Source organism: Lynx canadensis, chromosome B4, assembly GCF_007474595.2.
Source record: "Lynx canadensis isolate LIC74 chromosome B4, mLynCan4.pri.v2, whole genome shotgun sequence".
NCBI lineage: Eukaryota > Metazoa > Chordata > Mammalia > Carnivora > Felidae > Lynx > Lynx canadensis.
The window spans coordinates 62199325-62222799 of NC_044309.1; the positions used below are offsets into that span (position 1 = coordinate 62199325).

The window sequence follows — 23475 nt, forward strand, 5'->3', positions numbered from 1 at the left end:
AGCACTGGGTGTTGTATGGAAACCAATTTGACAATAAACTTCATATATTGAAAAAAAAAAGAGAGAGTAAAGTGTTATTACTGCTGCTTTCGTCATTGGAGATGAGGAAACTGAGGCTCATGGAGATAATAACTTGTCCAGGATCAAGTAACAAAGGAGCCATGATTTACAAACTCTCTGTAGAGATCTTTAGAACTAGGACAGAGCTGCCTTTTTGAACTTTTATTTGCTTTACCTGACTACCTTCTGACAGAAGTTCAAGTGTAGATTTCAAAAACAATTTTAATACTAATTAAACGCATACTCAAAATATAATCTTTTTCCTTTACAAAGAGGGAAAATACATGACACTTTTCAAGGGAGGGAAAATGATCCTTTTGCCCACAAACATGGTAACTCAGCAAGCCTCTGACCCAGTTCCGGCTGTACTGTTATACTGCTCTTCAGACACCGTTGTTTCTAAAATAATACCCTGGTGCTCAGATTAAAAACAAAACAAAACAAAATAAAATGTAACCTACGAAAGCAGGTCATCTGATTCAATGCATTAGCACCAAACCCTATATGAAAGCAAGTTAAAAGGTTCCTCATCTGTGGACCAAGGATGATCGCGAGAATTTTTCTACCTCCTGAGAGTTCAACAGAGAGGCAAGCTCCACATAAAATGATACAGGCATCTCCTCCCCAAAACTGAATCCTCGCCAGGGACTCTGGACTTGAGAGCATGGCCAACGAGCAAAGCACAGGTTTAGGGGTCAAATAACTTGAGTTCCAATCCCGACCTTACACTTACTATGTAAATGTGGACAAGGTTTTTTAACCTCTAAGATCTCTGATTTCCTCCTGGCAGCAGGAACTGTCATAGCCACCCTAAATGGATATTGTGATGGTCACACGGGTAACATGGGGGAAGTGCTCGCCCACTTCCTGGTACAGAGTAGATGGATAACAGAAAGCAAATTTTCTTCCTTTTCCCAAAGGACCTTCTTCACTGGTGTGCTAGAGCTAACTCACACTGGCTTATGGAAGATGTCTAGTAAATTTTTAGGAATTCTGCAGGCCAGTTATTAAATATGACCACTACTAAAAATTAAATTAAACTTAAGTTTTACAATTGTATTAAAGACAAAGGTGGTAAACACTCAAAACTCATCGCTTCCTAGTTTACCTCGTTTTACTATTATCTATGCTCTTGAGGTTATGCCTGTTGTCTGCTAGAGAGTGGAAATACTACATAATGGTGGGTTCTGGTACATTTCCCCCAACTCCACAGTCAGTGACATCACATTTGTAGCCTGAAATGAGCCATGGTAGCGGTATTTACGTGGAAACAGGCAAACACTACAAGTCAGGATTTCCTGTTTTGGGAGAGCCAGGTATTAAACATTCACCAGCATCCCCCTGGTATTCATATTTCATCACATCCCTCTCTGCTGCTGTCTTTCATCTCTCCACTCTGCAACTTATCTACATACACACACATGTCCAGTGAATTTAAAATAAGAATGAAAACGAACACCTAACAGCCTCCAGATAACATCCTTTTCCACCATTCCTTCACTGCCAAATTCACTGGAAATGTTCTTTCTGTGATTCATTCCAACACTTTCTTACCATCAACTCATTTATTTATTCATCTCACAAACATCTGAGTAACTACGATTAACCAGACACTATGAAAGTAACTGGGGACACAAATGTGAGCAAAGCCCAACATGGTCCCTCCTTCACGAGAGTCACATTGTCAAACCCACCTTGAAAAGTCTCCAATGTTCTATTAAGTCCTCCTTTTTTCTCCTCCATGGCCTTTCCTTAGAAAATGTACAATTTCCCCAAATGTTATCTTCTTTTCCTCCATGGTCCTCTATTAAAAAGTCAAGATTTCCTCAGTGTTTTGACTATTTATCTGCCTTCTTTCATCTTTAGGAATTTCACACATTTCTGTGATTTCATCCTGCCTCCAACTCCCAGGAAACCTATTTCTCCCCTAGCCTTCCTCTCTCAGTAACTGGCACCACCATCCACTCAACTGTTTGAGCCAGAAACCCTAAAATCCACATTTCCTGCCTTTCCCTTACCCCTCTTCATCCCAAGCATTAGCAAGTCCTGGGATCTATATCCAAGAGATGTCCCAAATCCAACACAGCACTTCATCCCAGCCTGTCACCCTTGGGCAGGACCTTTCTTTTTCACTTAATCTGTATAAAAGCCTCCGAACCCTCCTCCCTGCTTTACTCTTGCCCCCTCACATCATGCACTACGACAAAGTCAGGGAATATTTTTTTAAAAATGAAATGTAATCATTTCTCTCCACACTTAAACAAACAAAAAACCTTTATTCCACCCAGAATAAAACCCAAACTTGATTTCGTGGACAACAGGGCCCTTCATGATCTGGGCCTGCCCCCATCCTGACCTCTCCCCCTCCCTGACCTTGCCCCCTTTCAATTCCCACTTGCTCATTCCAAGGCTGGAGCCCTCTGTCCAGATCTTGGCAGGTCTTTGCAGGACTAGCTCCTCCTATCATTCACAAGGATTCAGGAGGCCTTCCCGGACCAACCGACACAACTTTGGCCAGGCCAGGCCAGCCCACCCCTCTCCATCACTCTCTATCACTCTGTCCATTCCTTGGTGGTTATCTAGTATCTGTCTTCCTCTACTGGAAAATCAGCTACACAGGAGCAAAAACCTTGTCCTCCTTATTCACCAAGACATCTCTGGTGCATGAAACAGTGCCTGGCACATGAGAGATGCTCAACAGATATTTGTTGATGAATGAAGCAAGATCCAAAACAAAAAACAAAAAAAAAAACAAAAGCAAAAACAAAAAAAAACAGGCAAAGGCAGAAATAATTGGAAACTAAGACCCTGAAACAAGAGTTTTCTGGGACCGCACAGAGGAATAAGAACAGCAATCTGAAATGGTAACGTGCTAATAGAATGAATCTAATTTCCATCTTTATTAAATTCTAACTTGCCCATGGCTTGAGCTATTTTAGAGGCAACCTAATTTAGTGAGTACCCGTTCTGGTAAATCTATGTTAATTTTCATGGCTAGGTCAAAATATTCTTAAAGGGAAAGAAAATTCCATGACTTAGAAAAGATTTCCTGCATCCTCAAAAACATTCCTGAGAAGCAGAGTCCCCTGGGCTTCCTCCCATATCTGTGCTGTAATAAATTCCTATCACATACAACAAGCAGGTGGAGGGAGCATGGAGGCAGAGTGCTCTCCTCCCCCGGGAAACTGAGGGTGCCTGCTCTCCACTGCAAGTCTCCTCCACCGAGGACACGGTACAGTGTTTGTTCCTCTTAACTGAGGCCTCAAAGATCCACATCTCACCCCGTGCTTCCAAATCAAAGCAGACAGCAGGGCTTCTACTTGCTTCTTCTTAACTACTCCTTTCTTATCTAAATCTAATACAAAGAAAAGGGAAGAAGGGAAAGAAGGAGGGACGGAGGGAGGGAAAGAAGAATGGAGCTAGGGAAACAAGGAGAGAGAGAAGGGAAGTCAGGAAAAAAAACATTCAACGTTTGATTTCTCCCGCCAAGCCATGCTGCACCAGGCGGTGCTGGATGGCAAACATGGGCGTGGGGAGCCCAGCTCAGTACCTCATCATGGACCACATAGCTCCAGGAGACACTGGGAATCCACTGCTCTTGGGTTCTGGTGGCGACGGTGAGTGGCAGCCACCCCAAGCTCCTCGGTGAGGAAATCGATGCTGCTTCCCATTCTCCCGGTGAGGCTGCGGGGGCAGTGACGGGGGCGGGGGACTCGCAGGCTGCTGCGGGCTGCGCTGATGGATGACCCCATTGCTCCTAATTGTGTATGTGGAACGGAGCAGAAACAAAGTCAGACAGAATGACAAGGTTTGCAACGAGAAACAGCAGTCCCCTGGCCCACTCCACGGTCTTGTTCCCTGGAAGCAGCCATGCTCAAGTCTTTCACCTCTTTTGTTTCTGGTACGTATCGCAATGCTTTAAAAATAACAAGAGAACATATTTCTTTTTATTTTAGAACTTATACTGACTTACTACTACAGAAGACTAGGACTCAGTCCCTCTTACATGGTCACCAACACACACACACACCCTCTTCTTCATGCTTCATCCTCCAAATATAGATTTCTTTCAAAATACTTGGTTGAAATGATATTCGGGATTTACATAATTTTGATCTTGTAAAATACTGCTCATAGTTGATCCATCCAATGTACCGATTACATTTTCTTTCATGAATCCTCTGAGACAGAGTTCATAATCACTGAACGAACAGAAACTAAAACGTCTGATACCACTGAATGATGTCCAGCATTTGGAAAAAAGGAAAGGGGGTTCTTAGACACTGCTACAATCATTTCAGGAGCAATGTCTGAGCACGGGACACAGTGAACGTGCATCTACCCGTGGTCCCAGTAAGTCCACTCCTATGGTTATGCCCGAGAGAAGCTCACATGTATTTGCACACAAAAAAATCCACTGCAGCATAGTTTACAATAGTACAAGCTGTGAAAATTACCTAAATTCCAAATCCAGAAAGAGTTAAATAAATTGTGATAATTAAATACTGTACAACAGTTAAAATGAATGTACTATAGCTACACATATGGACAATGATGTACCTCAAAAATCTCAAAGAGAAAAGCAAGTGATACTATTTATATAAAGTTTAAAAATATATTAAAAGATACTCTTTGGTATTCACTGGTATATACATACTAAGTAAGGGCATAAAGATAATCATAGAAATGAAAAGTGACAAGTTCAGGATTATGGTTACTTTTAGAGAAAGAGGTTAGGGACAGGAGTCAGGAAATGTTATTCTCTGCATGTTGGAAATTATATCAAATTTTTTAGAAAAGAAAGAAAAGTAAAAAGAAACTTAACTTTCAGGAGTTGCTCTTTCACTGAAAATGTTTCTTCCTAAAAGTGATGTCAAATCTAAGAAATGCCACTCCATTTCTATGGTCTAATACTAAAATTTAGGAATAAATTGCTCTTCATGTAGGCGAGTCTCCCAACATTTGTTTCTGTTACTGTTTTTTTCCTGCTCCTGGATCATATGATAAAAGACCTCAAGAACAACTTAGTACCAAGAGGTTTACTCTAAATGAACAGATAAGGGGCGCCTGGGTGGCTCAGTCAGTTAAGCGTCTGGCTTCGGCTCAGGCCATGATCTCACATGATCTCACATCAGGCTCTGTGCTGACAGCTCAGAGCCTGGAGCCTGCTTCAGATTCCGTGTCTCCCTCTCTCTCTGCCCCTCTCCCACTCATGCTCTGTCTCTGTCTCTCAAAAATGAATAAACATTAAAAAAATTTTTTTTGAATGAACAGATAAAGTGGAAGGAGAGCCCTAAGAATCTGTACAAAACTGTGTGTGTATACATGATTCTGGGGAAAGGGGACACAATTCTGTGAATTTAAAAAAAAATTTTTTTTTTAACTTTTTTTTGTTTTTGAGACAGGGGGAGACAGAGCGTGAGTGGGGGAGGGGCAGAGAGAGAGGGAGACACAGAATCCGAAGCATGCTCCAGGCTCTGAGCTGTCAGCACAGAGCCCGATGCGGAGCTCAAACCCACAAACCTGACCTGAGCTGAAGTCGGACACTTAACCGACTGCGCCACCCGGGGGGCCCCAATTCTGTAAATTTTCAAAAGCGTCATGATCCCCAGTACACTCAGAACCTCTGAGCTGACCTCGTGGTACAAATGTGAGCCTAGGCCATGAGCAGCAGGTGTCCTGGGAGGTCTCTAGGTCCCTTCTCTGTGTTCCTTCCATGCAGGCAGGGGTGCTCAGGGACAGACCTGTGGCTCTGAAGTCGCACAGACAGGGCTCTCTCAATCCTGGGGTTGGGTGACTCTGGAGGGGTTACCTTCTGTGATTCTGTTTTCTCCTCCGTAAAATGAGGCCAACAGCGATTGTGGGCATTAAGTGACTTCAAGCCTGTAAATGGTGTGGCACAGTGCCTGACACATGAACAGAACTCAAGAGATATTAACCATTTTTGGCCAGGTCTCCCTGGTACATGCTCTCCATTCCTTCCTACCACTTTTCACAACTGTAATCAGTTACTCATGGAATTACTTATACAATGTCTGTCTTCCCTGATATTGCATATGTCCTTGGGGGGAAGAAATCTTCTATCTCCTTCTTGGTCAGGCACAAAATGAGTATGTATTGAATGGATAGAGAAAAGATGAAGGAAAGAACGAATGTCTCCACTTATGCAGAGCTGCTGGTTATGAGAGCCAAAAGTTTCTAAAAAACAAAGCAGAGGCTAGAAGCTTTTCACCTTCTGAGCTATATATTAGCAATATGATTTCTCCCATAGAACTTCTAACAGTTTAGCCTAATGAAGGCCAGAAACAATTATTAAAGAAATAAAAGAGACAATTATCCCTTTTGAAAAAAGCCTGGCTCAACAGTGGCCAGATGAAAAAGAATGCTGTATACAGGCAACGGTGGCCTGGAAAGTCCCAAGCCCAGAGGAGACACGACTTCGGTGATGAAGTTAAAATGCTCTGGACTGGACCACAGGAGAGGGTCTGCAGCCAGCTTTCTGCTATCAGTGAGCAAAGCAGAAAGGGGTTAGGAGGTGGAGACAAAAATGATGCAAGAAGGAAGTGGGAAGCAAGATGAGCTGATAGGTTGTTTGTAAAAAGTAAGGCAGGCACTGCCATTACTCCCATTGGTTGAGAGGTTGCAGAGGAAAGGCATTCTCATAGAAGCCAAGGGGAGGTCCTCTGGCTCACAGCTTTCTTGGCAGGAGCTTAGGTCAAAATGATAACTGAGCTCCTTCCTTTTACACGCCTCTGAGATTTACAGAGAGCCAATAGAGCACTAAAGTCTATTTAAATTATCTCCAAGCACGCCCAGGCAGGAAGGTGATCAGAATTTAATGACTCATCTCAGCTTGTTGCCACTCAATAACACTGCTCTTATCTTTATGTCAAGGAGTATAAAGAGGTAGGGAATGGGATAAAAAGGCAAGATTTTTTTTTAAGCTAAAATTCTTCATCAGATAAAGCAGAAGAATAAATCAACCACGTTTTTAAGAGTTCAAAAGTAAGGGCCTTATAATTACTGAAAAATGGGGTCTGCATGTCAAACTGTAAGTAATTATGGATTTGATAGAGAAAGAAAAATATAGTATGTGCTTCAACTTTTAATGTGCCACAGCATTCTTACCATCTATAAACTACAGGATATAATGAATGTTCTTAAATTCTTTTTTTTTTAATGTGCTTAAATTCTTTAAGTGAAAATGGGCTACTAATTAAAATTGACCTTTAATTTGAATATAACATGTGAGTATTCCTGTATCGTTTAGACTGGCCTTTTGCAGAATTCCAAAACGAGACTCCCAAAACTCTTAGGTAACAGCATCATCCTTAGAACAAGTAAGCAGGTTCCAACTTAGCAGTGCTTTTTGATAGACAACACGCATTTGAATGCAGGGATTCAAGGCAAGCTATTAAAAAAAACCTGTCACCATTTGCAACCACTTCTCTTTGTGAATCAAGAGGTCTCCATAGTATGCAACCGAAACAATCTAGCGATAGAAACCTGTAATCAGCATGGATACTTGCCAATTCCAAATTTGGGGCTCCCAAAATCTTTACGGTCCTCACTGACTTTTATAAAGTGTGAAGAGTTTGAACATATCTGATGCATTTATTTTAACAAAACAAGACTTACTAATTTATGGGCCAAGAGGTTACATTTAACACAAGAGTGTACTTTTATTTATTTATTTTTGAATGAAAGTTTGAAAGCTATTGATCTAAGTAATTCTCTGTGCACACTCTGCTTGATGGCAAAACTTAAAAATTACTTACGATTTCTCTTGCTTGTGGGATAGGGAAAAGAGATCATAAACCAGGCACACTCCAAACACTGTGATGCCGGTCTCCTTCACCAGCATCGCACAGGTCCCCAGCAACAAACTGAGCAGCAAGAAGAAGGGAGACACCGTGGGAGGGAAACATTCCCCAACATGACGCTGGTCCACACTCCTGGAAAACAAGATTGAGACTCTTTTAATCTAAGAAGAAATATGGGTCACTGACAAACACCAACTTTTTAAAAAATATGATTTAACTCAATTTCATCGTATTCTAAGTAAGTAGGTGAACAAAGATTTCTTCGTGAATATTCATCACAGAGTTATTTAATATTGCAAAGATGAAAAAAGTAAATGCCCAACAACACTGAACTTTGGTATTTAAATTAAAATACACATAAATTATGATAAAAGATGGCATATAACAAATGGATATTGAAAAAAACACTTAAAAAATTTTTTAACGTTTATTTATTTTTGAGAGAGACAGAGACCAAGTGTGAGCAGGGGAGGGGCAGAGAGAGAGGGAGACACAGAATCTGAAGCAGGCTCCAGGCTCTGAGCCGTCAGCACAGAGCCCGATTCGGGGCTCAAACACATGAACCACGAGATCAAGACCTGAGATGAAGTTGGACGCCCAACTGAAGGAGTCAACCAGGCGTCCCCCCAACCAAAAACACTTAACATGATACCATAAAGATACAGTTAGTGACATGGAAGGATATTTGGTCAATATATTTTAAATGAATAATACGAGTTACTAAGCCATATACATGAACTCTGGAGCCAGGTTCCCTGGGTTCAAATCACAGCTTTGCAGTTAACTAACAGGGTATTATGGGGCAGGTTAGTATGCCTCTCAGGGCCTCGGTTTCCTCATATATGAAATGGGATCACAGTGTTGCAGGCAGGATTACATAAATGACTTATTACATGTGGAGTGGCTATCACATCATTATTATTATTCTAGTGAAAGTGTTTTATATACTTCTATACACAAATCAGTCAGTAGATATACAGAATCCTCATTTTTCTGTGATGAAAATACAGATGATTTGGCCTTTTTCTTTTCTTCTGGTTAATTTGTATTTTTAAATTTATTTTCCAAGGAGATGTATTAGATAAAGTGTCTTTTTTCCTCAGTATAATTTCCAGCAGGGATTTTCAAAAGTCTCCTAGACCTATAAATCCTTTTTTCACCTTATATCATAGAATCAGCCCACACCAAAACTCATCACTATTCCTTCAGTAGGTGCCACACCCATTTGCCCCTAATCCTCTGAAGCAAGGCCAATATTTCTGTAGCTGCGACACCTGACTCTCACTGGTATGTCTTGGAACAATCACCTAAAATTATATGCCAAATTTGTGGCAGATACGCATTTTCCTCTTAAGCTGGTCTAGAGCTTACATTGCTAAAATTGAGAATGGCACGCACAACAGAAACTGTAATACCACGGCTCATTATCACACAGATACGGACACGCTGCTGGCCTCATCATGTTCCCGAATATATCAATGACACAGCAAAAGCTGCCCAGAATAAGTTTAAACCCAACAGCAACTGTGAATCTTGTTCTAATACCGGAGCAAACAGGAAGCAACTACTTGGTGAATTTGGATTTATATTTCTAAGATTTTCACAACAGCACTTCATACGATTAGCTTTGTGACTCTGTAGAAAGTCACAGAGCCAGGAATAGAGGCCTAATACCACACAGGTATCCCCCGCTTTTCAAAAGTTCACATTACTGCCACTTTACTTTTATGAAAGACCTACCTTCATACCTATTTTCACTAACAGAAAGAAATCTGAAGAGGGTCTTTGCTTTTACGAAAAAAGGTGAAAAGCAAAAACAGCATTTGTTTGTTAGGAACCATTGTAGAGGTGCTGTTAGGAACCCACAGCAGCAGGGGCAGCCCCCAACAAGTTCCTTCCCGGGAACCACACCCAGCATCTCAGTCCCAAGCCTCCAGAGAGCTGAACCGTGTGAGCCTCTGTGCCTTATCTCCATCTATTCTGTGCATTCATTAGCAAGATGTGTCCTAAGATATCAGAAAAAGCCTAAGAGAAGTTGTTTTTTGGGTCTGGGAATGCCCCCAATTTTTCCATAGAAATTAACGGTAATTGCTTCGTCACTTTGAGCCATTTCAGCTTACAAAAGGTTTCAGAGAAATGCTCTACTTTCAGATAGCAGGGGAAACCTGTACTAAGAAAAGGCTCCACTCGTTAAACCGAAATTTCATAAGAATTAATTCTTTTCATTCTTGATCATCCAAGGTCTAAACCTGTTTGTTACAGGGCTTCTCAATCTCAATCTTGGTACTACTAGCATTTTGGGGAAAACGATTCTTTGTTGTTAGGGCTGTACTGAACATTGTAGGATGCTTGGCCTCTACTTACTAAATGCCAACCGGTAACACCTTTCCACTTAACGACAAGCAAAAGTGTCTCCAGAAATTGTCAAATATCCCCAGGGGAAGGGCAAAAGTGTCCCACATTGAGAACCACTTGTTTAGAATTGTATTTCTCAAGGTCCCGGGGCTCTGTAAGATGGTAGGTCATCAAACTGAGCCAAAGATCAAAGCTCATAAATCCCTAACCAGACATCTCTCCACAAAGTAGGGTAACAGGATTCACTCTCCCCTTTTCTGGGCCACTCTCTGAGCCATCCACCTTGCTCCTATTCTCTTTTTAACCTGCCCCTTTCCCTATGTGGCCATGTCACAACTCAAGTAAGAATCTGAGCACTTTGGGGGAGAAGGGACACTATATAATGGGAAATTATTTTATTGCTTTTCAGTATCCCAAAGCAAGGAACTTCTGTGTTTTGATGAAAGGGTGTGTATATTAGAAAACCATGGTTGAGAAATACTACTTCTAATTCAGCCTTGTTATTTTAAGCTCTGAGCTACTTTCGTGAGGATAATAAAGAGGAAAAAAAAATTAGGACCAAAATGAACAGGAGGAATTAAACCAATCATGGCCAAATGGAAGACAGGACCATATCCAATATATACTGGCTCGGAGCGAAGATTTCAAATTCCATTCTCAGTAAGAAATGACAAGTAGGAATAATCAAGAAGCAAGGAGCACTAGGAGAGCAGTTCCTTTAAAAGGCTATGACAAAGTTGAGAATATGGCTGGAGGAGAGAGCAGCCTTGCATTTGGTAAGGGCAGGTTTCCTATCCTGATCTCCATGAAGCTTTCTAAGCTTTTTACTGCCAAGAAGCCTCCCTCATCTCTCAGGCAGATGCTCAGAGTCCGCACTACCCCCCAGCCCCCAACATGACAGAAATTCCCAAGGGGACAGCATTATTGTAACCACACAGAAGGGCATTCTTAGCCATACATACATACATACCTATTGTAGGAGAGAAAGGCCAACAGAAACAGCAGGCATGCTAACACGTCAGCTCTGCCAACAATTCCAGCCACCTAGAAAGTTTGAAAAGATAAAAACCTCAGAAAGTCACTTTCAGGAAACCGTTATAGAATGGATTCGTTTTTAGATGAATGAAAAGTATGATAAAATAAGAAAACACATTCTTCTTCAAAAGTTGACTTATGACTAACCACCTCTTGTATCATATATATAACGATAAGTTTATAGGAGGAAAAAAAAGGAAGGAAGAGAAAATATTTTCATGCTTAATTGCATTTTAACCTTTCTTCTATAGAAGGCCAATTCATATCACCAAAGCTTATTCCTTTGTTGATTTATTCAAAAATATTTTCTGAGTAATGACTGAAGGCCAGACACTGTGCTAGTCTTCAGGCAGCAGAGTGCTAACAGAGCAGAAGATATTTACAGAGTACTAGAAAAAAATAAGTTTAGGAAACAATAATTCTGGTAAAAACAGGAATGAGTATAAACTCTTGATGGCCATGTATGTATGTATGTCTGTGTCAGTGTGTTTCTTAGTTCTGTCACTGAAAGAGCCTAAACGCAAGCTACCCCACTAGCAAAGAGTCATCCTGGCGCTGACCACACACATTCCTCCACTAAGGAGAACGGGGGTCCTTGGAGAAGTGGCTGACTCCAGGGCTGAGGCGAAGGAGTTCGAACCCTACGTCAGGCTCTGTGCTAAAGGGTTCAGAGCCTGGAGCCTGCTTCAGATTCTGTGTCTCCCTCTCTCTCTGCCCCTCCCCACTCACACTCTCAAAAATAAATAAACATTAAATTTTTTTTTAAGTGACAAGTATGTGTCAAAAGGGCACAGAAGCTGGTGACAAAGGGCTCCCACCGACCAAATATCAGACCATTTGAACATCAAAATAAGTAAAGACGATAATAAAATAAACCATTTAAAAAAACCAGACATCCATGAATGCATACTGATATTGATGGATGGATGAATGAATGCACAATATAAGTACACACATAAATACAGTAAGCAAGTGAATGGAAAATAATAGAAATCTCTTCCTTACATTAAAAAGCAAGTTAATGAATGTAGAGGGAATAGTGCAGCTGACAAATAGCCATTTTGTTTCCAAAAGAGTCAAGATTAGATAGAGCAAGAAACATCACAAAATACCAGTGGATGCTAAATCTAGGGTATAAAGGTTTGGTGAGGCAAAGCGTATTAGTAGGGCTTCAAAGCATGTCCTCATCAATTACTTGTTAAATGAAAAAGTAAAAAGAATAACTACACTATGGAGAAAACTCATTACACCTTAACTGGAGGTTCAAACTTGACTTCACCAATAAAGGGCCAATGGATGTGGCATGCCTCTGCACATGATACCCTGAGAAGGACACAATATCACTTTTGTCAAATTCCAGCCAAGGATGCATAACCTGAATGTAATCATGAGAAAACATCAGACAAACCCAGGATGAGGAATGTTCGATTAAATACGTAAATAAATATATTTTATATTAATAAAGTATAAAATACAACAATTATACGTTATCTGGTAACATTAAAATTCCAGTATTTTAATATGTTCTAATTTATACCATATCATGATTTATTATGTTACAACTCCTATAATCTAATGTATTATAATATTACATATATGATATTATTATATAATACATGTATGTATATTATACCTGCATAATCTACTACATGTGCATATATTATGTATTAACAACTTATATATTTTATATTTTTACATATTTCTATATGTATTTACATACAATATATAGTTATACTATTTTTATTTATATATTATAAATTTTAACATATATATAAATCATGTTATACTTTGTATATGTGTTATATACATTATAATCATTTGATATAATATCAATGTTTATATATGTTATATAACATCAACTGCAATGTTATAATAAACATCATGTAAACATTTTATATTATGCACATTAAATATAAGTTTTAAATTATATTTAAAGCTGTGAGTTATATTATAAAAAGACAACGAAGACTGGTAACTACTCCAAACTTAAGGAGACTGAAGAGAATGACTAATGGCCTTGGTTTTAGAAAATACACAACTAAATTATTCTGGTGCAAAGAGGCATGAATTACACAACCTACTCTCAAATACTTCAGAATACAAATAATATTTTTATATATTAAGGGAGAAAGAGAGGAAGAATGACAAAACAAATGTGGCAAAATGTTAAAAATTGATGAGTCTGGATAAAGAGTATATGGTCACTGTATTTTTGAGGTTTAAAATTATTTTTTTAATGTGTTACTTTAGAAAGGTACTAAAATGGAAGAGGGGTAGAGGACAGACAGCTTTTTATAAATCTTTGTATTATTTCATTACTACTTAAAATGTGTGTGCATTTCTCTTACTCTTTTGAAATCCAAGAAACAAAACTGTAAAGGAAAAAAATGGAGGATGGTTCAAAGAATGCTTCAAAAAAGGCTATGTATGAGCTGGATCTTAAAGATGAGTCAGACCTCACAAGGGAAATGAACAGGGTTGACATTTCAGGCACAGAGAACAGCATCACCCAAACCACAGAGGACCTGAAGTCCACAGTGTGTTAGAGAATCAACCATAATTAATAGTGGAAAATAGAGTTCTGGGAAATGTACCTATAAATACTCTCATATAATGAGCACACTTTGCATTCATAAAGAAGAGGGAATGACACATGCATGGAACTAAACCATCCAAGGCTTGAATACAGACTCCTTCTCTTGCCATTTGAATGAGACTCAATTTTGTTATCTTTAATTTCTGGGATTTGGTTTTGTTATCTTTAAAATGAGTATAACACCCACATCTCACGTTACTGTTATAATTAATGAGTTTACATATATATATATGTATGTATATATATATATGTATGTATATATATATACTTTATATATATAAAGTGTATATATATATAAACTTCATTAGATAAATGAATATATTAGTTAAGAATATAAATAGAACGTAATTTAGTTATATACCTGCATATGGATTGACAGCAAGTCACATATTGAGAAAAATTCAAGTCCAATGTACACCAAGAGAAAACTGGATACAGCCAAAGAATTACACTAGCAGTACAGAGTTAAAAGCTATTAGCTAATGTGGCTGCCTGGACTATCCACTGTTCATTGATCCATTCATTTATAAGGCATTTGCATGCTAAATCAGGAAGATGGCATGACACAAAGGAGGTACACAGTGACAATATGGTGTCACCTCAGCGTCAGAACTAGCTCAGACTTACAGTCTGTAGAGCAACAATTGCACACAGGTTCACTGTGAGCCCAGATCTGCTCAGTCTACACCACCACATCTCTGAGCATTGAGCTCAGCATCACCTGCGAGGCCTCTAGAACACTAAACAGAGAGCCCAACTCACTAGCAACAAAGTCTTGGGAGAAAGCCACACATCTGGACCCAGAGGGACGCTCACCACAGCACAACTGATGTGGCCAACTCACACAACAGCAAGAGGTGCAAGCTGATATTGGGTGTAGCAAGTTGGGATGAGGCAATCACAAGCTAGGCAAGCATAACTAACGTGCTAAAGGAGCCTGAAGCCTACTTCTCAAATTGCAGCCAGTTAGTGCTTCTGGGAAGCAGCAGCAGCAGCAGCAGAATGTGCCAGCTGGATGTGCCCAGATATAAAGAATGTAGTGTCCCTTGGAGCGGAAGCTCAGAGGGGTTGTTGAAATGTTAATGCTAACAGTGACAGACTCTGTGGCCAGTTTCAAACCACCAAGCATTCACTGAACACCTACTCTATATCCCTGTTGAGCTGGGGTCTCTGGGGCAAGAGGGTTAGATGTCTTAAAAACAAGGTGCTTGACACCAACTACTATATGTCAAGACCAACCATTCACTTTCACTGTGATTCAATTAGTCGGTAGCATCATGTTCAGTAATTGCATGATTTATTCCACTCAACAAACATTTTCCAAGTGCCTCCTATTTGCCAGGTACTGTGCCAGCTGGAGGGACATAACCTGCCTCAAGGAGTTTAACATCTGGTTGGGAGTCAAAAGAGGGTACTGCATGTATCATAAAGAGGAGAAATCATTGCCATGAGAGAATGGAGAGATTAATTTTGACTGTAGAATCTGGGAAGGCTTCATGGAAAGGCTGGTGTTATACACTAACATCTAAAGGAGAGGCAAGAAGGGCTCAGTAAGTTGAAGACAGGGGAATGTGAATCCTGGGCCAGGGAAGGAACACAGAAGCATTCCAGGCAGAGGAAAGACCAGTCTCAAAACACAGGTGTTTCTGGAAGGTAAAGCATAAAGGGATGAAAGCATGGAGTAAATGAAAATGGACAGGAATGGGCAATGGGAAGCAAACTGGGATGCTAAGTTGGAGCTCCTGGGTTTGATTCTATGACAACGTAGGCTGAACTGTAGGGTGCTGGGAAATACAAAGGACCCAGCCAAAAATACATGCAGATGGATAGCATGTACTTCTGCCTCAAACTGCAGGTTTTCATCAGCAAAAGGGTAGCTGTAACTTGAGAACTGAACTCTGTAACACATACTCAAGTAATGGAAAAAATGAGTGAACATCACCGGGGTAGAATGGAAACAATGTAACATTCAGATCTAGGTCCTAGTGAGCTTAACAGAATCACATGTGGAAATTACCAATTAAGAATTTAATTTGTCCCCAAAACTTGTTATTTCTTAGAATAACATTCATAGGATTTGTACAAAGTATTGCATGTGTATCAAGTTATTGATTGTTCCATCTGCAAGAATGAGTCCCATTAGTGTTAGACAGGGACAGGAAACACACACTTAACACATCCAACAGCTGAAAGGCAGAATGACTGATTAGATCACTACCAATTCTCTCCTAAGTGCTCTTGTCCCAGTTCTGGAAATGTTGACCTTAACCTTCAGCTCCATGTATCAGCATTTCCTGCTCTTGCTTTTGACTTGACATAAGTCAAGTGCATTCCTTCCAACCAATAATGTTTCTATAATGATTGCTAAGTTTTATTCCTACAAGGGAATTACAATGATATTCCCCATTTTCCCAATTTCTCTACTTATTTTTCTCATGATTCAGGATTCAGAAAAACATACAAATTTCCCATGATTTCCCCAGAAATATACTGTCAGAAACCCTTCTGGGCCACCTGGGTGGCTCAGTCGGTTAAGCGTCTGCCTCTTGATTTAGGCTTAGGTCACAATCTTATGGTTCATGGAATCGAGCCCCAACATTGGGCTCTGACCTGACAGCATGAAGCAGGCTTGGGATTCTCTCTCTCAACCTTACTCTCTGCCCCTCTCCTGCTTGCTGTCTCTAAAAAAAAAAAAAAAAAAAAAAAGAGAGAGACAATAAAAGAAAACTCTTCCAAGAATCACAGGCCTTCAACGAAGAAAGGTCTGCGTATACCTTGGTCAGTGCTATACCCTCTGCAATCTATTTGTTGAAAGATTGAGTAAATAAATGAATTTGTTCCTGCATACTTAAATTGGAAATGATTTTTTTTATTACAACATATTGTTTTGTCTTGTATGTATTTATGTGTATGTTCTTTGGCTTTTTTAGGAGCTGGTGAACAAATTATGGGTAGGGACCCCTTATCCATCCACATAACCTCTTGGCACCTAGCACAGTGCTTGCACCAAACAAGTATTCATTTACTATATGCTGATTACATAATTAAGGAAGCAAATCTTTGATCGGACCAATATGTTGAAACTAAACCCCTCCTCCTGTGGGGCACTGGGCTCTGTGCTGACAGCTCAGAGCCTGGAGCCTGCTTCAGGTTCTGTGTCTCCCTCTCCCTGTGTCCCTCCCCTGCTCCCTCTCTCTCTCTCTCTCTCTCTCTCTCAAAAATAAACATTAAAAAAATTTTTGAGCCCCTCCCCCAAAAATGTAAATCCTCCATCCTTCCTGGGATTACTTATGGTCCCATTTTTGTTCTTGGTTAACAAAAGGGAGATATATCCCTCTAACTGTCTCTCCAGCCACCCTGTGATCTATTTTCCCTTTTTAAAAATAATTTGTCACTAAGTCTTCCACAACACAATACCTTTTTTTCTATTTCTCTGTCTTCTTCCTTAGAAACCTAAACTATTACCTATAACTGAAATAGTCTCTTGATTTTACTTCCTAGTATAGATTGTTATGTAAGTCAAATTTCTTTACTTCCTTCACCTCCTTCCTACACTTCTCTCATTCCTTGTGAATGCAAACAGTTCTTTAAACTTTTTCCTTAAATGTCCAGCTCTCAGACTCCTTTGTCCCTATAATTGTGTTATCATGGATTTTTTTTTTATTAGTACAGAAGCTTATTGAAACCTTTTCATTTTTTTAAGTCTATTTATTGTGAGAAAGAGAGAGCATGAGCGGGGGCGGGGGGGGGATTTGGGGAGGAAGAGGGGGGAGGGCAGAGAAAGAGGACTAGAGAGAATCCCAAGCAGGCTCTGTGCTGTCAGTGCAGAGCCTGATGCAGGGCTCGAACTCACAAACTGTGAGATCATGACCTGAGAGGACACCAAGAGCTGGATACTCAACCAACTGAGCCACCCAACGTGTCTCCTTAATGAAACCTTTTTTTAAAGGTCACTTCGCTAACAGGATTTTTTTTCTTAGAATTCGACCTAACTCTACCAGCTCATGATCTCGCTGTCCAAGGTTACCTGCTCTCCCTCTTTGCAAGCATAGAATTAAGACCGTGATTGTCCTATTCATTTATTCTTTCCTGGAAAAATGTTCCCCAAGATGTTCCACACACATATTTTCAACTGTACTTTGACCTGGTGTCATATATTCTATATGGCTAGGAGTAATAGTCTTTGACTATTTCTCTTCATACGACATCCAAAAAGAATATTAAAAACTTATGTATCTCTCTCATCTTTTAAAATTCATATCTAAAATTTTTCATCATAATTTTAAATACTTGCAAGGATCTAATTTCCTATGCATTGTAAATACTGACATTTCAAAATAAGACCATAATATTACTGTTTTAAATGTACCAAATGGAATCTGGAATGTACCACAGCAATTTGAAGCTCATTGTTTTCCATTTACACAAACATGAACAGGCTCTTCATTAAATGATGGATATTTCACACCCATTTCCCCTTGAACTCTTATTTCTATTTTATTTCCTCCTCAGCATTGTTTATTAATGTATTAAATAGTTATGCTTAAAAATATTCTACTTACCATCTCCTCCCTGTAATAAAAATACTTATATATTTAAATTTATTGTAAACGTCCTTGTGATAACTGTTAAATTTTCAATTTTATATTATTATTCCACTTAGTGTTGATACATAATTTTTTAATACATCACAAATTAGAAAAAATGATAAGTAGCTCTTAGATATAAAAATACACTTCTTAATAACAGTTATAGCATAATCTTCCACTTAGAGGCACCTTTTGAGAGGCACTCAAGGAACGGCAGGGAAATTTACCTTAAGTAATGTAATTGCTTGTGTAAAATCATTTTTTCTTTGTCACTCACTCCAAATAGATTTGTATCAAAATCTTGGGCTTACAGATTTACAATACTGTGTGTGGAAAATATCTATCACATATAGCCTAACTGGCAAAACCAGTCCTCATTATAAAACCAATTGGCCAAATCAAACTTCTTATGTCAATTCAAATGAACATATTATTATGCATTCCCATGACAACCATCTCACTTCTGAATTCAGAAGATCAACACAGGCCACCGTACCCTACTTCTAATGCCATGCTGTATTCTTCACAGAAATATGTGTAAGACAGAGTGTGATATGAAGCCCACCTTCGGGTCTATGATGCCTTCATTGAAGGAGGCTTTGCTGACACCAATATATCAAATTGTTTCTTTGTAAGGTATCTCAGGGATTTCTATACCTGGGGAATAGTAAAAGGCTGATGTATTTGAGACACTCTTTTTTTCTTTTTCTTTTTCTTTTTTTAAATATAGTTTACTGTCAAGTTGGCTAACACACAGTGTATATACAGCGTGCTCTTGGTTTTGGAGGTAGATTCCCGTGATTCATTGCTTATGTACAACAGCCAGTGCTCATCCCAACAAGTGCCCTCTTCAATGTCCTTCTTATTTTTCAATGAGAGAAGGACAATTGAAAGGAGAGGAGGAAGGGGTGCCTGGGTGACTCAGTTGGTTGAGCATCCAACTCTTGATTTCAGCTCAGGTCACGATCACGGAGTTAGTGAGTTTGAGCCCCACATCAGGCTCTGCACTGCTGGTGCAGAGCCAGCTTAGGATTCTTCTGCCTCTCTCTCTGCCCCACCCCTCTCTCTCTCTTTCTCTCTCTCTCAAAAATAAATAAATAAATAAACTTTTTTTTTTTTAAAAAAGAAAGGGATGACAGAGAGAAGAACCAACTTGACACTTCGACCCCAGGCATGTTCTGAGACAGATAAACTGTAGGAAAGTGTCCAGATGCAAGCTGAGGCTCTGGAAATGATTCTTTTAAAACATACCCCTTAGAAAGTCTTCATCTGCCCCCAGCAATACATATAAAATAAACCAACTGTGGTTACTGAGTTATACTAAAATAAACCAAGTATTACTGAGATGTGAAATGAGGTAAATTGATAATGCCTTCTGGGTACATGATTAAATCCCTATTGTAAAGAGGACCACAGATTTGAACTATCTTTTAAATAAATTTGTCATCATCCACCAAGTAACTACACTTCACACGAAATAACTTAGAAACCTATTTATAAATCCCTCTCTTAAGTCTGTCTTTCTAACTTGAAGAATGTCAGTCTAACTTTTTAGTCTTTCCTCTTACAGCTCAGCATCATAAATACTGTAAATATAAAGCACAGAGAGAAAAGGTAAAATACAAATGCAGAGCAAGAACAATGCCTCGGCAGGACAAGGATCGCAAAATGCCCTGTGCTGTTTAAAACACATTAGAACTTACATTTTATTCAAATAAACTGTGGCCATTTATTACTACATGTAATAACAACAGTGGTTATTTAGAAAAGCAGTTAAATTCTGAAGGCCATTTGAACACTCAAAAAGAAAAGTTGTCAAGCAGAATGGTTTATACATAAAGACAAACACTTTAGTGGAGCACTGAATTACCGTGGTTTTGAAAGGCTCATTGTGTTGTTGTTGTTTTCTTTTGTTTTTTGTTTTGTTTTTTGTTTTAGTTCATTGTTTCATTAAGTTCCAGGGATACTCACTGCCTCCGTGTGGATAGGATGCACAGCAAAAAGCAACGCCGTAGCAAAAGCAAGTCTGCGATTCCTGAAGACAGCTTTGTCACAGGTGTACATCAGGACAAGAGTCACTAGGCAGTGCAAAATCACATTCACTGCATGAAAGTAGAATGGGTTCATACCAGTCAAAAATACGTTCAGCCTGTAAAAAAAGATAAAAACAAAAACAAAAATGGAATCAGCTACAAACAGAAAACATAAGCGCAAGGGAGCGGAGAAAGCAGAGGGAACTGATCATTTAAAAAAGATAAGCTGTTCAATCAATTATTTTTAATGGATGACTCCCAACATCAGGTTACTCTACATATACGAGTATCATTTTTTCCCTATCTCAGAATTTTCCTATCTGCAAAAGTCATTGCAAAAGCAATACAATATTATTTCAGAAAACCCTGTGGCCCGAGAAGACAAGCAGCTAGGTGCTGGACCTGTTTTTCCTTCACTCCGTGGCTAATGCAAACAGCCCCGAGAGACTCTTGCTTTCACTACCAGCTCTTCCCAAGGAGCTGACGGTTCAAAAGCAAGTCCACAGTGCTCTGGGTCAGAGCCGCAGCCCCTGGAGAAGACAGAAAAGCCACAAGACTGTGACTGTGGTCAGAGTTGGGACAAATCAAGCATGAACGTGTTCTCTCACCCAGAATACCCACCAGGAACCAAATTTCCAGACTATGCACCCGGAACGATCATTAATTACCACCCCACAAGGGATCTTCAGTGTACCTAAAGACACTATTACCAGCTGCAGCTGAAATTAAAAGGATGAGCAAAAGCATAGCATTTCAGAATCCGTATTAAATGTTTTCTAACATAAATTCCCACAGATCTCAAAATCTGAATTCTAAAATTATGATGAAGAAACTAAAGAGTGTCACAAAAAGAAGGGAAATGTATTGTTCAACATCTTTAAAAATACTTTACTATGAAATGCAGAACAGAGACACTTCTGAAGGTTGCCTTAAATTTAATAACAGGACATAATGTCCCCAATTGACTCTGTGGGGTTACAGAAAAAAATAGTTGTATAGGGCATGATTCTTTTGGGGGAGCATATATACCCTAAGGGGGGTTGCCTGTAGTTGTCTATATTCCAGCTTATTTTACTGAAACAGTAATCCCATGTCTTTATTCTCATGCCCTTGATCCGCTTCTCTTATAGAAACACCTCCTCTTTGCCAAAACAATCGAGAATGAAAAAGTCAACTTTAGCGATGGCATATGCATATTCTAAATACTTGACTTGATTCACGCACAAATTTAACAGAATTTTAAGCATCTCAAGCTTTATTTGGACACATGAATATAAATGTCATAGTTACTAATTGACGCCAATTCCATTCCCACTGAAGTAATCATGGTCCTAACTAAGCCTAGAAAAAATGAACTGTTTTGTGGAATCAAACTTCAGGGCTCCGAGGTAAGATTCAAGCCAGCTGTATATTGGTGTACTCTGCACACACCCCAAAGTCCTTAAGACAGAAATGTAGCGTGAAACATATGGAGGGAAAGAGGAATGGTCAGGTACAGCTAGAGGAGAAAGAATCGCATCCCATTCCAGTTCAAGAGGACCCACCTATGGTGAGAGAGCTGTTGGAAATCAGAGCTTAAGACGGTGGAGCTTTGAGAAAGGGCAAGACCAGTTCCCTATCCTCAGAGAACTTAGGTGCAGTTCCCAGAGAGCCCATCCTCCTGAGGCTGATTTTCATCAGGCTAAGCTTTCCAGACCAACTAAGCCATTCATTTAAAGTTCATTCTGGGGCGCCTGGGTGGCGCAGTCGGTTAAGCGTCCGACTTCAGCCAGGTCACGATCTCTCAGTCTGTGAGTTCGAGCCCCGCGTCGGGCTCTGGGCTGATGGCTCAGAGCCTGGAGCCTGTTTCCGATTCTGTGTCTCCCTCTCTCTCTGCCCCTCCCCCGTTCATGCTCTGTCTCTCTCTGTCCCAAAAATAAATAAACATTGAAAAAAAAATTAAAAAAAAAAAAATAAAGTTCATTCACACTCAGGGCAAAAAAACTAAACAGGCAAACTATCTCACAACCACTGGGAAGGTCTCAAATTTGTCAATACATAGCAAAGGCTTTAAGAAGTACGTAACTTTTGGGGGTGCCTGGGTGGCTCAGTGGGTTAAGCCTGACTAAGGCTCAGGTCATGATCTCATGGTTCATGAGTTCAAGCCCCATGTGAGGCTCTGTGCTGACAGCTAGGAACCTGGAGCCTGCTTTGGATTCTGTGTCTCCCTTTCTCTCTGCCCATTCCCCACTAGCACTTTGTCTCTCTCTCAAAAATAAGTAAGAGACATTAAAAAAAATTTTTTTTTAAAGAAGTACATAACCTTTGATCAAAAATTCCACTTCTAGGAATTTTCCATAAGGAAATAACCTGAAAAGTGTTCAAAGATAGATATAGATAGATATAGATACAGATATAAACAGACAGATATGACATTGTAATATAATAAATATGCATTTTGGTCTTCATCCCAACTCCTGGTAGAGATGGTAAAACCTTTGTAATTTCTTAAGTTATAAAGGTAGTAGGAGTATCTTTTGTTCCAATTTTTGGTCTTTGGCCCCGGTTCCTGACACAGAGCTCCTAAATCCCTTGGAACTTCCTAAGTGATAGGATTACCTTTTGCTCTAATAACATGACTCTTGGTAGGCTCCTGGATTGCTTCTGGATGGGGGCTGGTCACCAGAAAGATCAAGTTATGATTAGAAGCTTAGAACTTCCAGCCTTTCTCCCCCTCCCCCTCCCCACCCCAGGGATTGGAGAAGGGCTAGAGATTGAGTTAATTATCAGTGATACCTACTTGATGAAGCCTCCATAAAAATCTCTGAGCTACAGGTTTTGGAGAACTTCCACATCAGTGAGCACATCCACAAGCTGGGCAGGTGGTACACCTCAATTTCACAGGGACAGAAGCTCCTGTGCTTGGGACCCTCCAGACCCCACCTAAGCATCTCTTCATCTGGCTGTTCATCTATATCCTTTATTCTATAATAAGCCAGTAAACA

At 39.7% G+C, this 23475-nt stretch overlaps 1 protein-coding gene across 1 annotated transcript in view; it reads right to left on the minus strand.

Annotated features, from left to right (window-relative positions):
• The window catches only part of TMTC1 (transmembrane O-mannosyltransferase targeting cadherins 1), a 275547-nt gene that overhangs the window by 233047 nt on the left and 19025 nt on the right, over positions 1-23475 (minus strand). The window contains exons 2-5 of the mRNA XM_030322084.1: positions 20430-20607; positions 11209-11282; positions 7839-8015; positions 3611-3817 (exon numbers count right to left, since the gene is read on the minus strand). Coding sequence (XP_030177944.1) covers positions 3611-3817; positions 7839-8015; positions 11209-11282; positions 20430-20607 — 636 coding nt within the window. The remainder of the gene's footprint in view (positions 1-3610; positions 3818-7838; positions 8016-11208; positions 11283-20429; positions 20608-23475) is intronic.